At 40.6% G+C, this 21,422-nt stretch overlaps 1 protein-coding gene across 2 annotated transcripts in view; it reads right to left on the reverse strand.

Annotated features, from left to right (window-relative positions):
* Positions 1-16,656, reverse strand: part of SYT10 (synaptotagmin 10) — a gene marked incomplete at both ends in the record, with an annotated part of 35,650 nt that extends 18,994 nt beyond the window's left edge. The window contains 2 exons of one of the 2 annotated variants that reach the window (XM_080360610.1): positions 4,191-4,548; positions 16,515-16,656. In XM_080360610.1, the coding sequence (XP_080216736.1) occupies positions 4,191-4,548; positions 16,515-16,656 (500 nt within the window). Of the gene's footprint in view, positions 1-4,190; positions 4,549-16,505 lie in introns of both variants that reach the window. The other variant, XM_080360609.1, reaches the window with a different exon arrangement.
* Between the last annotated feature and the right edge of the window lie 4,766 nt (positions 16,657-21,422).

The following is a 21,422-nucleotide window of genomic DNA, read 5'->3' on the forward strand; positions in this document are numbered from 1 at the left end:
CAACTGAGGCACTAGCTCTCTAGTATTTTTGACTAATAAAAAAGTCCAGGAGGACCTGTGTTACTGCTACTTCTATCTGTGCTAATGGAAACTGTGCAGGTAAGCCTTCCTGAGTGCTCCTCACACCTGCGGCTGTAGTACTGGGATGGCCAGATAATCATGTTCAAATTCTACCGTAGATAAGCTGTAAAAAAACCTGCTTATGCAGAGGAAACTGTGAAGCTGACTGTATGGCATTTCCAGTTCGAGTAAAACCAGATAAATGAAAAAATCTCTTTTCCTTGAATTCTGTTGCATTTATGAGGATCTGAGTTAATACTTGTAAAAGTAAAATAGAATCCACAAAATTGACGATTTCTGAGGTACCAACCTTCTTTCAAATTTTCAAACTTTATGTACATAAGATCCTCTAGTGAACATAGTCATTGTTGTGATCTGTCACTAAGTAAAACTGTGCAGCTGTATGGCTATTCCCCATGGGAACCTGCAGTGCTTTTGCTCTAGTAAGCCAAAGTCCTAATTACATAGCGCCTAGTGTCTGTTCTGAGTCACAGCATTTCACCAAGATAGCTAATTGTTCTGTTAATTATTAAGATGTTTCATTGCTGTCATGGCAACATATTTATCTTCCTTTGTTCTGCAGTGACAAAGGAATTAATGAGTGTGGTAATGAAGTACAAGGATGTCAGGCAACCTGGTTGTGAAAATGCTGCAAACCTACCAATGTGTGCAACTCCAGGTTCTTCTACCCCTGCTGCTCTCCTATCCCTCTGGCTGTTGTTATAACAGTCCTATAACAGACACGCCTTCGATAACTCAGAACATATGCATTTTGAGTGACAGTAAATCTGTATGTAATTTTCTATTATGATATAAAATTGCACTTACAAAATAATAACGATAGTACCAAGCTGATTTCTAACTCAGTAAGGCTGCCATATGTAAGATAAAAGAAAAGGATAGGATGCTGATTTATGACATTACTTGAGAATTATGAGGGGTGGCTCTGGTACAGCTTTCCTGGATGACATTAAACTAATCTTTTCAACCAAATCCAGGAATGGACATCGTCACTTGTGGTATTTAAGCAGAACAGAGGCTGCTGTCTCCTCCCTGCAGTCACTAAGGTCAACAGACTGACTTGTTTTTCTTTAGCCTTAACATTCCTAAGCAACTCATTTTTTGCCCTTGTGCCTCTTGGGAACTGACTTACTCTTTGAAGAGCTGAACAAGCTCCTCTCCCACCTAATGCTAAAGAGCGAAAAGCAAGTCCTTTGAAAATACAGGTGAACATCTGAAGGAAGGAATATCATAGAAGAAATGAACTATACTACAGAATACTTTCAAAATTTATTGGGAAGGGTAGTTCTCAATAACACAGAGGAAAAAAAATGTAAATGAACACAATTGACGCAGAACTTCTATCATAGCTTACTGGTTCATTGGGATCAAGGACTAAAGAGTTAGGTTTGTTGTGTTTTTTTTTTTTGTTTGTTTGTTTGGTTTGTTTTTTTAACAAGCAGGTCTTTTCATATTATTGGGGACTATGAAAATTATATAGTTCTAATCAAGCAGAAATTCATCATTTCCCTACATATATCTCCATGTTAAATACACAGTCCACAAAAAGTGATCAGGCACATTTTATTATTGCTCTGAATAGTTTCTTAAAATCCTTATGCTTCAATTACAATAACTAAATATGATTTAATTCCTTTTATTAAGAGCTGATGGCTGCAAGAACCCATCACAGAAGTGATTACATCCTTTTCTTTGACCCAGCTCATGTGAGATCAGTGTAGAGGAGACAATCCAGACAGCAAATATTTCTCTTAAATCCTCTGTCAACTGAATACAGTTAAGAAACAGTGCATTTGGGTCACTCAGGACTTCTGAGTACAACAAAGCCATGTCAAAGACTGTACAAGAGAAAGCTATGCTACTTCTGTGACTGCTAATGGCTCTCCTTTATTTAGAGGTTCCCAATGAAGGACACCAGAGACAGTTTTTAGTCGTTTCATGATCCAATATTCTGTGACACAAAGGAGGAGGACTAATCCAGAAAGTAGGTCTAAATGTCCAGCCTTCATCTCCTACATGACATTCTTGGCAGTAATAATTAATAAGGGCTGTGGAAAGAATAACTCACTTAAGGCTGGCACAGGTACAGAAAAAATGTATTAACAAACATAGAAAGGACCATTTCTGGGTAATTTTTAAGACACATCTAATTCTAAACATGTTTTGTAGCAACGGTACAGAGTTTTTCAGCAAACTGTAAAGGAAGGTGATGTCTCCAAACACCCAAATTGGATAAGGTAGGACAACCAGGGTTACTCAAAGTAAAGGAACTGTCCCTCTAAGGAGAGATTTAACACTGATAATCTAGAGAGAATAAAAAGAAAAAGCTCCCTTACAAAGTTACCAACATGAGCAGAAAGAGCAGAATTGATGGTAGGTTTTAATTTTGTAAAACTGCCCTTGGCTTCATGAATATTTTAAATGCATTTGGATCACAGTCCAAATCACTCTAGAGGTCTGTGGGAATGCTTTCACAGCCTGAAGCAGCTCTGGATCATGTCCCTGGAACTTCTTTCTTCCCCTATAGTACCACAGGGAGTATTCAAGCCCATTTAGCAGCCAGCTATTTCTCCTGTCTGTTCAGGAAGTCAGACAGTCTGACTACCTACAGGTTTACCTGTACGTGATGGATAAAACTCCTCCAGTTAATATCCTATTAGGTAATAGCAAGTTGTGTAATATCCTTGTCATGCTAAGCTGTATCAATTTTAGTCCCTCTGTGTTTAGTGTAACAGCTACAATTTCCAAGTTGTCTTCCCAGGATTTTGGAACTGTTCCTCTGAGTGGCTTGGATACTGTACCCCCTCTCTCAGCAGATGGATACAGTAGCTGGAGCCAGGCACAGCCAGGGCAATGTGGCTTAAATCCAGCTGTACAGTCTCATAATTCAGGAGATGGTTCAGCTGCTGAAGTCAGTTACACCTCCCCTGGTTGTAGTGCTCTCGTTTTTGGGAGCCTCCTGTGGTTCCCTCTTGGCTGTTACACACTGTTGAAATATCTGGGAAAAAGCCCTTCAGCACTTGCCACCACCATCAGGGCACTGAGCTGGCAAAACACCATCTTAGAGACTCACAGAGGGCAGCAAGGTACGTGCCCACTATATGTAAAGCATGTGTCCTCTCCAATCTTATGCCTTCAAGAATCATTATAAATGAGAGATTTTTTGCCTTTCCCCTGCATGTGTTCATTTAGCAAACGTTTTATCAAGGAAAAGCTACTTCCTAAACAGTGTTTGTATTCTTACGTATGGCATTATGCAACACTTCAGATGCCTCCTTTAGGCTTCATTGTCCTATTCTTTGTTTATAAAACATTCCCCCAACCGTTGTTTTTTTTTTTTTTTTTCTGATGTAGAAAGTGATCTTTACAATTCACTGTTTGTTTTCCATGCATTAAATTTGCTGACAGTATTTGAAGAAAACCGTGTTTGAAACTGTAAGTCACTGCACATATCTTCACTACTTTTCAATATAAAGCAGTACCTCAGACAAAATAAAAGACTGTCCTCCACTTTAATACAAAAGAAATCACTTCAGCAATACTACATGCTTGTAATTTATTTAAGGATTTATATAAAATCTGTACTACTTCAAGATCAGTCCATAAGGATCTGCATTCTTAGACTGGGATTTTAATTACTTTATAAGTGGCAAACCACGTCTTAAAGAAATGTGCCATCAACAACAAATCTGCCATTTATTTAGTGGAGAGGGAAACTTCCATCTGCAAAAGTAACTGCTGTGTCTGTTAAATATATCTCTGTGAAAAGTCAGACTTGTACTACCTTAAAAAATAACACTGAAATAGATTTTCCTCTACACAAAACCTAAAATGGAACTGCTTGGAGTAGCAACATATGTATTTACAAAGTAGCAGGAGATATAGATTTGATGTTCATATGTTAAAATAATTATGTAACTGAAGGTACACGGTATGTTTCAGAATATTCTGTTCAAATGACACTGAGGCTTCACCTTTGCTTGACTGCTGTTTCACCCATAACTGCTAAGAAGTCAGTGAATAAACCAGGATCCTGAAAATTTTCAGCAGTGTTCTGGCTCTACCTATTCCCATAAAATGCGCCACAAGTGTGAGTACCCCTGGCTTACCTTGAGGACGATGTGGGCTCAGTGATCTGCCTCTGCATGCGTGCATGTCTGATCAGATGCTCTTTCAGCGCGTTCTGGACCTCTGCTGGTATATCAGGTGAAGTGTGGCTAATTTTCAATGCAGCTTCAAGTACCTTTGTTGTAGGTTTCCCATTTTCTTTAACTTCTTTTTTCTCACTGGTCTCAAAAACCTCCGTAGGAGCGCTGGAGTTGCTCTGAGGGACATTACTGGCATTGGAAGCGAGAGGTTTGCTTCTCCAGCAGGGCCAACACAACTTCCAAAAGACAAAAAGGGAGACTACCAGCAAGGCGAGCCCACAGAAGCTGACGACTACTGCTAATAGACTGACTGAGATGTCTGTAAGGAATTAGAAACAAAGATCATCATGACAGACGAACATGGAGAGAAAAAAAAAAAAATGGCACAGGTAAGAAGACAGAAGCATTTTGAACATTATCTTGTGTAGACCTTTAAAGCCCTATTTAATTTTTTCTTTTTTTTTTTTTTCCTTTTAAATATCTAAGCCTATACCTTTAAAATGTTATCATTCTATAATACCTGTTTCACAAATACTCCATATATTGTTGTTCAGGCCAGGGGCCAGTGTCTGTACCACTAGGCATGCACGCAGTCAGACTTCTCAGGAAGTAAGGGACTACCCAAATGGTCCCAAATACACTCAGACATTGTTGTCAAAGGGTGTCCACTCAGGAACACATCTTGCTGAAAAAGCTAAACCACAATAAACATTTTCTATAAGTGCACACACAGACTGACTCTTTCTAAACTGCTAGGCTGACACAAATTTCTTCAGGACTCGCCAAACTTTTGTTTATGTGACAACTGCTTCAGAAACATGTTAAAACCTAATGTTTAAGTTACATAAATAGGGATAGGACATAGTCTGTCATAAATAAGAAATTTCTAGGGTTAAATCTTAAGCTCTGGACCAAGACTGTGTTAGACAAAGACAGAACATACACATCAGTATCTAAAATTCTGCTCTGAAAATGCAGCTAGCTTCAGAGTACACTATACAATGCCCTGAGTTGTACAAAGACCATACTGTACACTTAGCTACCCCTGCTGCCCTGTATGTGACTTTTTCTGCCACAATTAGTTAGCATATCCAATAGCACTGCCAAAGATAGGAGAAGAGGTTTCATACCAACCAAATTCTGCAAACAGACTTGTATTTTAGGAGATGGTGGATCACCAGAAATGCCAGTTGAGCCCTAATTAGGAGTTTTATTCTATGTGACATGTTTCAGTTTGATTTTTCCAGTATCATGTAATATTATAAAATATAACTAAAAACATCCCTTTCCTTTTGAAAAGAGTCTTTTGTGTGCTTTAAAAGTATTCAATAAATTCTGCTTAAATGTCCCTCAAGCAATAGTTGCTGCTGCTTAGTACAACAAGTTTTGACAGTTTAACAGCTAATATTCTGTATCCATAGCTCCAGGCTACAGGCTACTAAACTGAACCAATGGAAAAGTGCAACAAGAGTTTGAGTGTATTTTTTCTAGAGGATCACAGGAAGAAAAATAGCCCTCCATGGAAGAGTATGTAGCTCACAGGTCCCTTTGAAAGATGAAAATTCCAGTAGAAAATTTGGGAGCATTTTCTTTGTTAATATATAATATCCAGATATATCTCTCAGTAACAAACACTGAGCTTAAGGCCCATTCAACATGAAAATACATGAGAATTAGCAAAAGCAAATAGATAATGTTCATAGACTGGAGATCTGATAGATAGAGTTCTGCTTGATCTTACTTCATCTACATCCTGGCCAGTGTCATGGGGAACTGGCACAGAATGTGCTTCTTGATTTAAAGAGTTTGACACAAACTGCTGCCCTGCCTTGAACAGAAGTGTGCCTCCTTGACCTTTTCCTGACAGTCCTGAGAAAGGTGTCCTCTTTTTCTGCCAGTAGTTCAACAACAAAATGTAGCCCTTGGAATATGCATGTCAGCTTAATGAGAAATTCATATGGCAAATTCTGATTTAAGATGGTTCCATACAACGAATGGATGCATGATTGCATCTAATAACAATGTAACACAAGAAGCAAACAATGTATGCCCAGTAGGGGTTATTAGGCTATTTGGCTTAATCTACTCTTCACACTGATATCCTTCCTGAGCCCAGGATTTTTCATTTGGCTTGTGCATGTTCTTTAGCAGATTGTCTGAAATTGACAATAAGAGAAGACATTAACAGATGCTGAGTTTACAACTTGTTTCAATGGCTAATCACCTTGTTGCACATTTGTATTACTGATTTTTGTTTTTGTAGCTCTAATTTACAGCCATCACTTCTTTCATGATAGGCTTCGTAAGACATGCCTATGCAAAACACAAATAAACTAAACAGTTCCAGGAAACAAACCCAGGACTTGAAACTTAATTGCTTATATCAGTCCCTGGAATGGTTTTAAACTGGGCCAGTTCATACTCTTCCAGTCAATTTTAGGGAAAAGATCAGGTATTAGAGCAGGTCAGTGATCATTCTTAATAGGCAGTCTATTTGTGGCCATTCTGTTTCAGTAGGTGACAGGCTTTAATAGCACGGAGAGAGGCTCTTACATGCCAGTTGGTCTCAGTGCCAGAGAATAGTCATAAGTGAATTTAATCTATTAATACAAAGGTATGTTCCACAGAAGAAACATTTTTGGATAAATTGAACAAGCTGAAATTTTAATCAAGCTGGACAAAAATATTTTTTCATTCTCACAGCCTGACAAAATGTAGAACTCTTGAAAATGTTTGTGATCTACCAGAAATTAAAAAAAAGAAAAAAGGAAATTCAGTTGTGAGTCATTTACAACATTATCAGCTCATTTTAGAGATGGTTGGCATAATTAGGTTACAATTTGAGAGGAAAGCTTTTAGAACTGAAAATTTTATTTTGTTTTTCATTTAGAAAATGTTAAAACAGGGTGTTTTTAACAACTTTGAAGCTGCTAGAAACCTTTCAAAACCAGAAATATGAAACTTGATCCCTTCCAGCAGAGTTTCAATTTGATAAATAGATACTATCAGCTGAAAAAACATCCCATCAAAGCATTTCTAGCTGATCTTATTCTAAGTTTTTCACTGCAAGGCATATTTCAAGACTTCAGATAACTTGGTGTTTCTTTTCAATACCTACTCCTGTATTTCAACATTCACTAAGATCTTTTTTCTACATTTCCATTAAACTATTTCAAATTCAAAATCAGACTCAAAATCTTTCCAAAAAAGTATGTTTTATAGCCCTAAAAACCCCACACATGAAACATTTGAAGTCTCAAGAGCAAAAATGTAGAAGCTAAATCAACAAACAGTTGTACAAATTATAGTCTTCATTTTTGCTATTTTACTAATAAATTAAACAACCTCATATATTGCACTTCAAAATACAACAAACACTTAAACAGAAACATGAAGTAATTGTAGTTGCCAGGAATTTGATTTAAAAAATAGTTCATTAAAAAAAAGTTAATACTACTTACTGCCATAATTGCTAAAAAGCAATTAGTATGCCATACAAGTTGACATTAAAAGCATATTGCTTCATTTCCTCACTTCTGACAGTCACTCAATTGAGAAATTGCATGAGATTTGCTGTTATGTGAAGACTGCAATCATCTGCAGAAGAGCCGTCAAACCGAACTTCCCTGATGCTTCGCATGTTAGATTGGATATGTCTCTTTTATTACCTTTTTATAGGAAATTTGGCTTAAGAATACAAAACACTGACAGTTGTGCAGACTAGGATTTTCTTCACTTCCCTGTCAAGGAAACTTGGTTGGGAAGGAAAATGGGTAGTGAAAGATGAATGTGTCATCAGACCCAGGTTTCACTGTACAGATGTAAGTATTATTTAAAGATGCAGAACTGGTAACAAATTGAAAGACTGCCTGAGTTTTTAGAGGCAAAAGGAGATACACTCACTCTGCTGGGATTTTAATTGCCAACATTGTAAACAATGTTCTCACTCGTCTCTGGTACAAAGGGAGAGAAAAATAATCTTGAACTACAAGCAGTTGTTTGACAACTCCTTTTCTGAACTGATAATGATAGCTTGTCTTCAACACTACGTTTCCACAAACAGGACATCTTCCTGATTATTAATCTGGACACGTAGCATTATGCTTTTGCCATTCCTGTTCACATGATGGGTAAACTCAGGAATATGAAGAAAATCTTCTTTATCAAACACCCTCTTCTGATCAGTGGAAAAATCTTCCACTGACTACAAATGAGTTACCATTTAATTCCTGGTGATATTCCTTCACTGACCTTTGTCTTTAATATCATTTTCATAGTCTTGATAAAATATCATAACTGAAAGAACGTATCCTGTTTCTTCATGATTTTCTGTGTAAAACTACTCTTTGAAGATATGAGATTTTGGGCAATTTTGGACAAGGCATGTCTAGTTGGGAAGTTTGTGAATTCCATCTACCTGAAAATCTTATCCCTGCATTTTTTACACAAATCCTCAGAAATATTTCCACCATAAGAGACACCTTGACAGCCAGTCTTTCATATTTGGCAAGTACTTCAGAAACATCCCCCCGTTTTTTTTCCTGGATGCTGGGCAATGTTTTAAGCAATGGTTTCTGTACTATGACTTTCAACAATTTGTTGCTTGAAACTTGCATTAGAAAAGTTCTGCACATGAATCCATTCACGAACATGCACATTGGCAGACTTCCATTTCCAAACCAAATTAAGTTCATTTACATTTTAGTCAGTCCCCTGAGACCATATGCCCCTTGATACTTAACTTTGGAATGACATGGTCCACAAATCCATGATCTTGAATGGAAAAAGAGACCAGATACTGCCATGATGTAGCTGCCCATGTGTATAAGGGGCAGGCACATGTCTGATGTGGACCATGCTAAAGAGAACGTACTCTTGCCAGAAAAGGAACAGGGGGAAAAGAATGCTTAGGAAAAAAGGGTTATATTCCATTTCAACCTACCTCTTGGACTCTATCTGATCTTGATTCTCTTAAACATTTAAAGTATGTCTCTCTAACTTTTTTTCAGACGTATTTTTTCTTTAACTTTTAATTTATTCTCTTGTTGATCAGCCATAAGGAACTTCACCCATTCCATTGCAACCACTCTAGAGGGACCTCTTGTCAGCTCAATCAGATATATTAATACACCTCTGATTTTCTAGGATGTGGAGGGAAGCAGGAGCTCTATCAATTATAAAAGGTCTGAGTGTGATAAATTCCCCTTGTCCCCATGTGTATGAACTGGTTGGTCCAACCCATCATTTCTGCTGTTCAGTTTTCCTTGGGGAAATTTAAAGAACACAAAAAGTCACTAGTGCTCATTTTTCTTCAGCATTAGCAGATCTTCCACTACTACCTTTGTCTCAACCAAATCCTTTAAGATGGGGACATAATGTTTTAGTGTGCCTCGGAAAGCAACAGGTGCAGAGTCTTGTATTCTCTCTCATAACCTGAACCTGTCAAAACACCTGACTTAAATTTCATATGGCAAAAATAGCCTTTCACTTAGAAGCCTATGTGTGATCTCCTCTCCTGTTCTCATGGAGAAACATACTTTGAAGATCTTCCTCAAATCTTTTGACTATAGCCCAATTGTGAATGTGTTCCCTCTTATGCTATTAATTCAGTCTGATGTCTGAATTTGTTCAAAACAGCCATCTACTGGCTGGTATATCACTTTTAGTGCTAAGAGACCTTTATGTTAGCACGTTTCTTGAGAGTCAAGGGATCAAATGAAGCCAGGTATCACTGTGATTTACAACATGATTACAGAATATAAAATTGTTCATCTCTTGTCAAAACCATTTTATCTAAGTTATATTATTTATTAATGCATCTGATAATCTATATCTGACCAACCACAAACGGAATGCCCTCTTTTGCCATTTCAAACTCCAGGTATGGGACTTTAGCTTATGTGATGTACAGCAGATGCCAGGTATTTCCCAAAATCTTATTAGTCTTCTTCTAGACCACATAACCTCCTGTTATCTAGAAATCTGAAGGAATTTGCCACAACAGCTCTGTATTCATGAGTCTCAGTACATTATTTATGTGCTGTATGTAGCTAAAGGAGCTCGTAACTTTTGCCTGACTGGGCCATCATGTTTTCTGTGCAGTGTAGGAAGCAAAAGATGTTGCACTGAACATTGGCCTCTCCTCTTTAACACACCACATACAAATTATTTGGCTTCACTTCCAAGGATTTTTCTGGCCTACCCACTTTCCTACTTGTCAACTCTCACTTAATTTCAATAGAAGGTAACTCCCATCTCTGCTCAACCCATGTCTGCCCGCCTTGCCTTCCATTAAACAAACAGCTTTGGGCTTGGTCCCATGCTGTTCTCACACTTGTGAGGATGTCTCTGCTGAATTAGGTGCATTTCTTGTTTTCACAGTTTGTTAACACTGGCTTTGCAAAGCATATATTTCAGTAACCCGTTACTTTCCCCCCGAAAAGAACCCTGTATTTTTCTCTGGTAATAACTTTGTTCTGACCAGGTGACGAGCTATATCATAAATAATTCAATCAGTCTGTGAACTATTCAGATGTTTATTATTTAATTTCCATCATGTTTCTCTGTAACAGAACGTTCAATTGTTTCACACAACAGTTACTTTCTCATGAAGAAAAATGTTCCCTTCTTGTATGACAGTCCTACACTGATGTCTTCACATTCCTTCAAGCCATTTCTGGTCCCCTTCATGCTTGCTTTGGCACAGTTGAGAAGAACTTTCAAGCATATGGCTGGGTAAATCTGCCCTTGCTCCTTCCTAAATGTATCCAAGCAGTGTAAGCATACCTACAGCTTATACTCTGTGCATGTGTGTGTGTTTGTTTAAAGGAACCGAGGCTAAATGTAAACGATCGGTTGCCATCAGGAGGTTGAGAGCTGTCGGGGAAGCAGCTGACAGTCAACGGGAGACTAATGTCAACTACAGCAGGAGGACCCACGACATTACTCTTCAGGGAACAATGAGAGACTGTATTACAGAATGGCCATGTACCGGATGCTCCAGCATTTTCTTACTCCCTCTGTACTTCTGTAGCAAACTGTCAATGAGGGGTAGAGTTACAAAATTACCTTTATGGTAATAAAATGAGTAAAATATTTAGACTAATATAAAACAGTCCTGTAGAAGCTGAAGCCCTTTATATGGTCAACTTTAAATAATTCATTGTCTGACAAGCAAAAAGAGAACATCACTCTCTAGAACCCTCTTGTCACTCTAGAGGGCTGAAATATGCCCTCCTGGCAGGAACGCAACTGAGTTCCCAGCTCTGTTATAAACATCAGTTCCCCATGAGAATTGATAATGAGATAGTGAAGTTCTGCAGGACCAACAGGCCTCAAAAAAAAGCAAAGATAGCTGAAAGTGCCCACCAGCTGAAAGTGCAGGGGACATACAAAGAATTTTAAGTATGTGTCCCTAGAGCAGGATGCTGAAGCTTCTCTCATTACATTATGCAATTGGCTTAGCCTTCGGAAATACTCCCAACTGAGACTTTGATGTGCTTGGTTCCATTGAAAATGAGGAGGGATGCTTAACTGCCAAAATGAATTAGAGTCCTTTATTAATCAGATAACCTCAACCAAAATACAGGTATAACCAAGCTGCACAGATGAATTTTGGACACTTCTAGAAAATAATTTACGTGGATAAGAGATAAATTTTATTAGGTGCAATATTGCCCATTGAGCTCCCATTCATTTTCCACCTGAACTCATCCTGTTATTTGACAAATATCTTAATCATTTTGATCAAATCTACTAGAAATAAAGGAGGTGTAAAATAAACAAGCAAACAAACAAAACAGTTGCACAACTAATTCAGCATTTTGCCAAAAAAAAAGTTAAACCCTTCAGAAGAAAGCTCACATAGTCACATAACTATATAAAGGTGCCATAAATGTAAACAGCTTCCTAATTTTTCCTCTTGAGCATTCTGCTGAGATGAGAGAATTAATAGTCCTTGTAATTACCAGGGCAGAAAATATAACAGCAGATGTCGTATCTTTACTAATTGTCTTAAGCTCTTAGAAATCTACAAAACAATTTATCTCACTAAGATTCTTTGCCGTGAGTTCCATAGATTAATTTTCCACTACACCAAATATGATTACCCCTTCTTGACCCAAGCAGTGAGTGTTAATTGAGGGTCTTAAGGTGGTGGTGGTGGTGTCACTGAGAGGAAACTACTGAAGAATCAGGCATTTATTTGTTGTTATCCTGCTTGTACATAATTAATGTCCAAATAATGTTCTCTGAGAACAAGAGGAATCAAACACATGGAGGTTATTTCTTATCGTTAGCAGCAAACTTGAATAGCTATTCTTTCTGCTTTGTTGCTTCATTTTGTTGTACTCTGCCTTAGCAAACCCATAGTCATAATTTTTTTGTTCTGATTGTGTTTCTGGCTCTCTCTTCTTTGTGTTTGATTCTGTAATGCCTGTTATTCTTCTTTGTCATACCTAGACAACTACACTATCAAAAAAAAAATCAGTACCCAGCCTTTCTGCTTGCCAATAAACCTTCTTGGGTCACCAGGTTAATATTGTCTCATATTTTGCTTTGAGTCTATGATTGGGTGGTACATCTTTTGTCTCAAGTAGCTGATTCCTGTGAGGAGCCTGGCTGCTTTTCATGGTCTAGCTGAACAGAAAGCAATTGTCACACCCACCAACATAACCATATCACAACAGATCTAGCTGCCTTTTTTAATGTTTTCGACTTCCAAAGCACGTTTTTATTCTATTATTTTATTTTATATCTATTATTTTATTAAACAGAAAAGGTCTACTTTCCTTTTCATCATATATTCTTTTACTTTATGAAGTGTTTCTTGCACTGTTCTTTGCTTTCCAAATACGAGTCTCCTCATCTTTTAGACTTCTTTCCTCCAATGAAATCCCATTACTGATTTTTACTTATGCTACCTTTGTGACACTTTTAGCTATGTTCTTTTTGAGATGTGGAAAATTGAATAAACCCACCATTTGAAGAGAGAACATGCTATCCCTATATGGCCAACTATTATTTTCTGTCTTCTTTATACTACCTCCTGGACTATTTACTTTTTGGATTTTCACGGAATTTTTACCTGTGATTCTATAACATAATGACATGCAATAATAAAGCATTATTCTGTAATAAACTTCTCACAATCTTTTATCTTCTCCACATCTTCCAGAAGTCCTCCTCACAACTCAGGTATCTTCTTACTGTTACTACAGTAGCTCCTTCCCCACACATTTCAGTGCTTGTTGCAGGAGCTAATTTCCAATACACTGCTATAGCTGAAGCCCCACGGAGCAAGTAACTGAACTGGTTCCATGATGGCGTGTCACCCACTGTGGGCATATGCTGAGAAAGTGCTTCCCGCATCACCATTTGGGAGATACAGCAAAACCGATAGGACTAAATTAGCCATTCCTCCTCTCTACATTACAGCTGCAGTCACACGACACTAGAACTGTGCAGAATTTACTCAGCCACAGAAGGATATGGTGACATGATAAGGACTCTAACACCAAATGCTACCACCCTATTTATGAGACGCAGATGTTTCAAGAAAATATAAACTTTTATGGCTTCCCACTCAGAATGATGATGGAGAACACTTAATGTTTCTACGTTTAATTAATAGGAACGATGGATGTTCAGCACTGTGGACAACTTTAACTTTATCCATAGTGATGATAATGATATCTTTGTGCATTTAAAAAGCAGAAGAGATGGGATGCTTCACCTTTCAATGACCACATTTGTCTCAGCATAGACACTGTTTACAATCTTACAGTTGATAAATTTCATGTGACTGATATTTATGTCTTGTCTATCCAAGTGTTCACATATTAAAAGGTTGTCAGTTATCAACGACAGTGTATCTGCTCCTTGTCTGGAACCAGAAAGTGTTAATATATGCTCACTGGCAGTGTTATTAATGTTTAATTTGTGTGCCAATAAAGTCGACACTGATCATCTAATAGTAGTTTCCTTTTACAGAGGAAGAGGTGAGATTTAGGAACTCAGCTGAGATCTGAGACCCAGTGGTTGAAGTCCCTGGTGTGTTAATGATCATGTTTTTTCTAATCCAACATTTGCAAATTAGTCAGGGTTTACAAATGAAAAAATGGGAAGATGGTTGACTTCCAAGAAATGTCTGAAAAGAAGATCCTGTTACTGTACACAGTGCAATATCAAGGCAAATGTTGAAGATTCAGACTTCACAAACAGCAAACCTTGATTTACCTTGTGGGACATTTTTGCATCCTTCACATCCCACCTGTTAATATATCCACTTTGGTTTTGTATGACACCTAATACTGGCTCCCTGTGCGGTACTCTCTAAAAGTCATATAGACAAACTATTATTTTCAGAACCAAATTTCCCAGGCCCTTTAAGATGTTTTTATTTTCATGCAACCTTCTACGATTTGGAACAAAAGAACTAACACAATGTGCGACTGGAATATGCTCGGTAGTTTGCATCACAAAGCACAACAACTCCAGGATCTGTGCTGGTGGAAGTACGCTAGGATCCCTGGCCATCCCTGAACCCTGCTGCTCCGGTCGCAGGGCTGGTGGGGTAAGGGGCGCCCATGGCGGACCGAGCCCCACTGGGCCGGGCCGGGCTGGGTTGGGCAGTCGCCCCCCTCAGCCCGCGCTTCTACTCCTGGATGCACCCGTCTCAAGTGCAAAGCTCTGGGAGAACCGTGAAGGTACCAGAGTCTGAAAGAAGAATCGCTGCTCTTTCAGACAACAGTTATTTGCTCTGAGGTGCTACAAATACCCTGGAATTTCCAGTAAAATCTGTGGGCAGTAAGAGAACAACAACAACAACAAAAGTAACAGCTGCGGTGGTGGCAGCTGGAGCACATGCTGAGGACCTGCTGCTTTTCATGACTTGGTGTTAATTTATTTAATTTGCACTGTACGCTTGTTATTTGCTGACCACAGTGCAAGCTGTCTATTTGCATTTATGGACAGACAGGTTACCAATCCATTCTGGAAGAAATTAAGCACAGACCTTGGACTAATTTTCTAGCCCTATCCTAAAAACAAGTACCATGGAAAGCAAGGGGTCCAGAGTGTATTAACGCAACAGGGCAGAGCCAATCCCTGAAGATCCTGCCAATCCAGAAATCGCTGCCCAAATATACCACCGTTAGGAACCCAAATCATGGTTTGGACTCCGACAGTTTTTTCTACCTTCGGAATATTTAAATTAACCCGAATTCCCTCCTCCCTCTCTCCCCCTCAGATCTCCTGAACGAGTGCTGGACCGGAGTAGAGGGCTGCCCTGACTCCACAGGTTCCCACCGTCTGTCAGAAGGCTCTCCTGCTGTCCTCAGCGATTAACGGAGAGGATGTAAAATATCTCAAGTCCCTCTCAGAAAGGGCCACGGGGGCTCTGTCAAGTTTCATCGCACGGATACTCTAAGCCATGTCTTGGCTGTGCCCCGAGCCCGGGCTGCGCCCCGAGCTGTGGCGGCATCTGCCCGTCCTCCCCTCCGCCCGGCCGCCTCGCCCACCGCTCCCCGCCGCACCTCCCCACAAGGCGCCGCCAGCCCTGTGCTCGGCGCCGCCAGCGCCACACGCCAAACACAGAACGACGGCTGGGGAGAAGAGAGTGACCAGGCGCAAACCACGCGCGGCGCGCCCGTCGCATGGAAATGCTGCCCACCCGTGACAAGAGCAGCAAGCGCAGCCCTCTCCGCCGCTCCCCGCACACACGGCCCCACAAACACATGCAACTGAGTGGGTCTGAGCTTTGCATAAAGGGAAACTCCCACCGCGGGGAAAACAGTGCTGAAGCGCAGCTGCGGGAGGCAAACTAGGGAGCTGCGAGGGGCAAGGGGCCGCCTCTGGCTGCGTGGCTCCAGCCGACGGCGGGGATCGTACGTCGGAGGCGACTTCTCTCCCCTCGGAGGCTCTCACTGCTCCCCGTCCACCCGCCTGCACCCCTGCCCGAGGCCCCACGTCTCCCCCTTCGCCTCCAGGGCGATGGTCCCCACCCCAGCCTTGGGGATCACCCCGTGGCGGCGACTCAGCGGTCCCGGTGCTTCCCTCGCTGCTTCCCGGTCGCGGGAGTCTTCGCGGCTCCGAAAGGGAGACGATTTTAAAGCGAGTTGTGTGCCTGCCCCCCCCTCCGCCCCCTCCGCACGCAGGGAAAGCAAAGGAAAAAGTTGCGCTCTTCGGCCGCCCACGCCGGCGCTGTCCGCCCCACGGTGGCGGCAGGACGAGCGCGCCAGCGGCCGAGACCGGGGGCGGCGGGGCCGGTACGGGTACCTGTGCCACCGATGCCCTGACGGGCGGTCTCCAGGGGGAAGATGCCGGCGCACTTCTCCCTCTCCACCTGTCCGCCCAGGCATAGCTCCGAGATGATCTGTAGCGCTTTGTGGCAGAGGCTGCCCACGCCGTCCTCCGCGGAGAAACTCATCTTCTGTCCCGGCCGCCCGCTAAGCCATGCCCGGCGCGGGACGGCTCCGCACCCGACCCGCGCAGCCTCCCGCGGGGAGCAGAGCGGGGCGGAGCGGCGGCGGCGGGAGCGGAGCAGCGGGCGCGGCGCGAGTGAACCCGCGCTCTCATCCGAAGAAGTAGTGATGGAGGGGGAAGGGAGATACAAAAAAAGGGGGGGGGAGAGGGAAAAAATACAAAGCGGGGGGGGGAATAAGCATCCACTTAGCAACGCCTTTTGTGCCTAGCGGGCTTCGGTAGGCGGCTCGGCCAATGGCAGCCCAGCGCAGGGGGGCAGGTAGCGGGAGGGCTCCTCGCATCCCCCGGGGAAACTTTTCTTCCCCCCCCCTCACGGCCGGGTGAGGCGCGGCGGCGGCCGGGACGACTCCTGGGGAGACGGGCGGGCGGCGGCCTTGGTCAGGGGCTGCGCAGCGACGAGCGGAGCGGTGCGGGTGTTGCGCTGGTGCCGGCGGGCTGAGTCCTGCCCCCTTCCCATGCCAAGACCCCCGACAGCAGCGGCGCGCTCCGTGCGGAGCTTTTCGGTCGCTCGTCGTGTCGGCAGAACGAAGCAGAGGTTAGACCCCAACACTCCGCTCGTTTTTCCCGAAATGCTGTTTCTTAGGTGACCTGGGCAGTTAATGTTCAATACGGTCTACCGGGCAATGTCAGATAACTTCATTAACCAAATCACCATCTCCACTACACTTTTCAGCAGTAGAGTTATGGAATAGTTGACTTTTGCTATTTCTCTAACTTGTAAGGGAGTTAGACTAGCCCTAGGGTTGTCTGGTCTATTTCCTCAACAAGTTCTGTAAATTTTGTTGTTGTTGTTGGTTGGTTGGTTTTTTCATAGATATAAAAGTTCCAGGTACTGGGTGTACTTGAAAATACTTCTAAAAATCGGTACAGCATATGCTGCTGGTGGTTGTTTCAGTTATTGGCTGCACAGCCAAACAAGACTTAAGCTGTCAATTTGTTCATATACTTACTGAAATTCTGATACATTTTTATATTTGTGAAGCAAAATGCTTCTACTTAGATGGCATATGTATGTCTTTCAATACTTAATTCTAATTAGGCATAGCTGAAAGGAAGTCTGCTAGCCGTTTGCTAAACAGCACTGCCTGTAATCTGCTGCTAGGGTGTCTTGGTTTCATAAGCATGAGAAGTTAACTTGTGCACTGCTGTGCTTTTTGCTTTTTTCTTTTTTCTTTTTTTTTTTTCCCTCCAGATTTGGAAATTTTTATCTGTTACCTAAAGATTAATCACTTTTCAAAAACCTGCAAAGTTTAACATTTGAAAACTTTATAGCCATCAATAACTGTAAATTATGAAATAATACAGAAATGTTTATTCCAGTTTTGCTTCTGAAATTCTGTACTTTATATAATATAGCTACTCATAAAAAAGATGAGATGATACTTCTAAAAATCAGCCTTTTTGCATTTTGAAGGCTCACATGTTTATACATATGAAGTCATACACATGTATGTTTCAAAATCTTAGGAAAGGAATAGACAAACTATAACATCAACAGAAATTCTGTTCCGTAAAGCTTTTTCACAGGCACAGCAGACATTTTCAGAAGTATCAGATGCTACTAAAGAAATCATTCCCCATTCAATGCATTTCCTGAGACTAGCATTGTCAAAACTCTGTGTTATTTCTGCAAAATGTTCTGACAAATCCTAGAATGTTTAGACTATAACTAGTCAGGGCATAGAACTGTGTAGTACTATTTGAAGACTCATTTCACCCTCATAGGGACCTAAATCTCTACAATTATCTCATGAAAATAGGCTTGTGAGCAATGATAAGGTATGTACATATTTTCATTACAGTGAAGGCAACTGATGCCTACTGCCAGACTTCAAAATATGAACATATTTACTGTTCATGTGACATTTACAGTTCTGTTCCCAAAATTCTGTCATGCGCCACCAACTAATAATTAAGCAGTCTGTTTATCTTTGAGACATATTCAGAGCTCCAGCAGAAGCTAACAGGAGATGCATGTACAGACGGATGAAGGAAGGGTCTTAAACAGAGACTGGTTTTAATGAAGTAAGCACTGCATTTAAAGGCTGAGACCCAAGCTCTTAACATTTTTAAACCTTTCTACAGAATATTGTTGTGCCCTTGAATATATCATGCAGTACATGGGTGAAATATTTTGTCTCTGAAGTTACTAGCAGTTTTGACATGGATTGTAATAGAGTCAAAATTTCACATATAGATTGCCACCCTACTTGTTAACTTATGTTTACTTATGTAGTGAGACTTTGGTACATTCTTATATCCTTCACCTTTGCACACAAGATCTTCCTTTCAGTGAAGATTGTACCACCTTATTAGTATTACTATTGATAGTATTGATAAGTAAATAGATACAGAAAATCACAAACAGATATACTCTACATTAGTAATTTTAAAAAACAAAACAAAACGAAACAAAGACTGAGATGTTCAGGTAGATGTCTGTAGACAGGTACCCAACTGGTACCTCTCTTAGCTGTTCTAGTACTTCTAAAAATGCTTTCAGGTATATAGAAAATACCAGTCACAGTAAGTAGTATCACTGTTTATCATATGGATCACCATCTAAATCCTGTTCTTCAGTAAGCAGCATGGATATAAACTTTAATTCATCAACAGAATAGTTTTTATCAGCCTAAGTACTATGAGATGAGTTTCACTCGGAGACGAAAGATTCTTCTGGTGAGATATGCTGACAGTTTTGTCCTAAACCAGATTCAGACATATCTTTTGTTGTTGGGGTCAAGTTATTGATAAAAAAAAAATCTTCACTTTTGTATTAAGGAGTTTAGTCCAAAATGTGAATTCAGACTAGGAATCATGGCATTTTCTCCAATGCGTTCTTTCAGTGGAAAACTACTTTTTCTGCATATGAAAGGATATAAAAGCTTGTTTTCTAGCTTCAGCTCCCACTCTTTGGATTTTCAATAGCCTGGCAGTTTTTAAATGAATATGCAGTTGCACTGTGTGCCTTTGTATCCACAAAGACCATTTCCCCCTTGGAAGTGCTCTCAGGCTGTCTCACCACATGTGTTTTGCTAGGATACAGTGGACTCATGCCTCATGGTTTTCAGCTTCTGGGATCACACCAGACCTTATCCACTCTTGCTGTGATGACTGCTGGTCATTACCGAGTCCATACTGGTTTGACCACTTTAGGTCAATTGCTGTTGACTAAGGAGGAAATGTCATTTTTTTTCACATTAATTGAATGTATTCACATCCTCCTGTTGTTTGTGCAATATCTAACCAATGATTAGGGTACTATGCTTTGGACTGGAAAAATGTGGGAAAAATAACCAGTTTTGTAAGATGTATCCTTTAACAAATACTGTGTTCGGATTTTTGAAGTTTAGTCAATGTGGGTAGCCTAAAGGCAGATAAGGTTCATATGTCTTTCAGAGTTAAGCTGCAGTACTATGTGTAAAGCCACAAATTATACAGTGCAAATGAGTGAAGGTCCAGTAATTTGCGAAGGAAGAATGAATTGGTCTAGTGAGTATCAAGTCAAAAGTGGTCTCTCTGCTGCAGGTGATAAGCGGATGTAAGAATAGCCATGGTAATGGTATACTCCACAGTTCATAGCTTTTGATCACTTTCTGAAGTGAATTTCTGTCTGAAATTCCACTAGAGTGGCTGTGTACAATGACAAAGACATCTGCAACAAAGGTAGTCCCCAACTGCATTTGTAGCCATGCTTCCAAGCAGAGGCTGTCTCTGAGGGCACTGCTGAGCACAGCTAAATGGAGGCTTTGTATGATGGATATAGCCATGGAGAACCATGATCTGCTCCTGACTTGTGCAGTCACTGTGCTGCTCATACATCATGCCTCTTCACTTTTTTTGTATAAGGACTCAGTCTGTATTTTTAACAAGACGGCACCTAGGTCTTAGCCAGGACCTCCAGGTATTTCTGTATGTTTATACCTCAGCTGAGAGTTTGACCTTGGTCCGTTGATTTAGTATTAATCAAAACCAAAAAGGCAACAAAGTTGGGGGGAAATAAACATTTCAGCATTCAACTTTTAAGAAGCTACGAGAAAAAAAAGAAAGTGAAAACAGTGGTTACAAATACAGTTTTTGTTTGTAACAAGGTTGAGAATGTATTTTTTTCTTGATAGAATTTCCTTAACTTTTAAATCCCTTTCAAACAGCAAAATAAACCCTTATACATTAAAGATTGCTTTACTCCAACGGCATGTTTTTAACCCTCTAATTTTGATTAAGAAGTGCCTTTCACTCCCAACATTAAAATAAAAAAAGAAAAAAAAAGAGGAGCTGTCTGACAGGCATTATTACAGTTATACAGTAAACCAGGAGACAGTCAAAGTGGAACATTCCTAACCTGCAAATTAGAGAGGAAGGGTGCCATCAGCTATGTAAAGGTGCCCATAATAATAGATTGAAACATTATGTTACCTGGATATGGGGATACTGTGGTTCTTTGCATCCTAATTGAATGAAGATGAGATCATTTTGATCAGAATTAAGCTGCTGCTCATGAAATGAGAGGCTAGCATAGGAATCCAATGCATGAAATCATACCCTTCCTTCTTGTGACATGAAAAGGTAACTGCTTGGCATCATCAGAGCAAATATTGAACAGATTGGGAGAGAGCTTCCAGCTTTTTGAATATTCAGAACTGCCTCACTGGAAAAGGACCAAAGCCTCGTGGCTACAGCCGTGAAGGGCTATGGTGTGCATTCCTATTT

Source organism: Nesoenas mayeri (assembly GCF_963082525.1).
Source record: "Nesoenas mayeri genome assembly, chromosome: 1".
NCBI lineage: Eukaryota > Metazoa > Chordata > Aves > Columbiformes > Columbidae > Nesoenas > Nesoenas mayeri.